At 60.6% G+C, this 996-nt stretch overlaps 1 protein-coding gene across 1 annotated transcript in view; it reads right to left on the reverse strand.

Annotated features, from left to right (window-relative positions):
- Positions 1-710: 710 nt before the first annotated feature.
- SERINC2 (serine incorporator 2) overlaps positions 711-996 on the reverse strand; it is a 3675-nt gene continuing 3389 nt past the window's right edge. Inside the window, 1 exon segment of the mRNA XM_010139018.1 lies at positions 711-849. Within this exon segment, the coding sequence (XP_010137320.1) occupies positions 711-849 (139 nt within the window).

Raw genomic sequence — 996 nt, forward strand, 5'->3', positions numbered from 1 at the left:
AGGCACCCCCATTCCTCCACCCAGCTGCGCACACATCAGGAGCAACCCCGGAAGGACGCGTCTGCCAGGTTATTCCCAACGAGACTTTATTCCAAGGCAAGGTGCTGGGTGAGGCCAGCACAGCCTGCGGGAAACCCAACCCGTGCTCCAGTGAGGAGCAGGGACCCGTCCTGCCAGGGAATGGCTGGGCAGGAGAGCCCCCGAGGAACCAGGGCCACCACTGAGGCTGGGGGGTTGCAGTGGGACATCTGCCTCCAGCCACACATCCCCGAGGTTCATTTTCCTCCAGATTCTTCAGGGAGGCAACACCGGCCAGGTTCTGGGTGCTGGGTTAGTCCCAGAGCCCCTCCAAAAGGCACTGCGGTCCTGGGGCACCAAGCGAGAAGACAGCAGCTGGTGAAAACCAAACCCTCCAAGGCAAAGTGGTGTCTCTGCTCAAAGAACAGGGTGTGGAGGCCCTGCCAAAGGCACTAGACAAACATGGAGATGATAAGAGCTTTAAAAACCCTCACATCTTTCTCAGCCCTTGCTGATTTTCCCTGGCACTTCATCCCTTGCAAATGAAACCAGAAGACCTGTGTGAAGGCACAACCCAGCATAGCTGCTCATGCATGAAGATCCAGAAGCTGAGGCAGAGCTGGGGCTGTCCCCAGCCTCGAGGGACAAGGCCACGATGGCTCCAACCCAGCAGCAGGATGCCCAGGGCCACCTTAGCTGAAGTCCCGGTCCAGCAGCACCAGTGGAGCCACCAAGGTCCAGAGGTAGAGTAGGAGTCCAGCCCAGCTGGAGCAGATCTTCACCCACACGGCCGTCCAGGGGCTGCTCAGCACCTGCAAGCTCTCGTCTGGCCTGGAACAAACGGGTGGCACCCATCACTGTGACATCCCCCTGCGCTCCCAAGCACGCGCTGGAGAGGGATGGAGGCTGCGAGCGCCAAGCCCTGGGTGCTCTGCACAGAGCAGGGGGGAGCAAGAGGAGCTGCCCCGCTCCTGCAGC

The sequence above is a fragment of the Buceros rhinoceros genome, unplaced genomic scaffold (assembly GCF_000710305.1).
Source record: "Buceros rhinoceros silvestris isolate BGI_N320 unplaced genomic scaffold, ASM71030v1 scaffold23676, whole genome shotgun sequence".
Lineage (NCBI taxonomy): Eukaryota > Metazoa > Chordata > Aves > Bucerotiformes > Bucerotidae > Buceros > Buceros rhinoceros.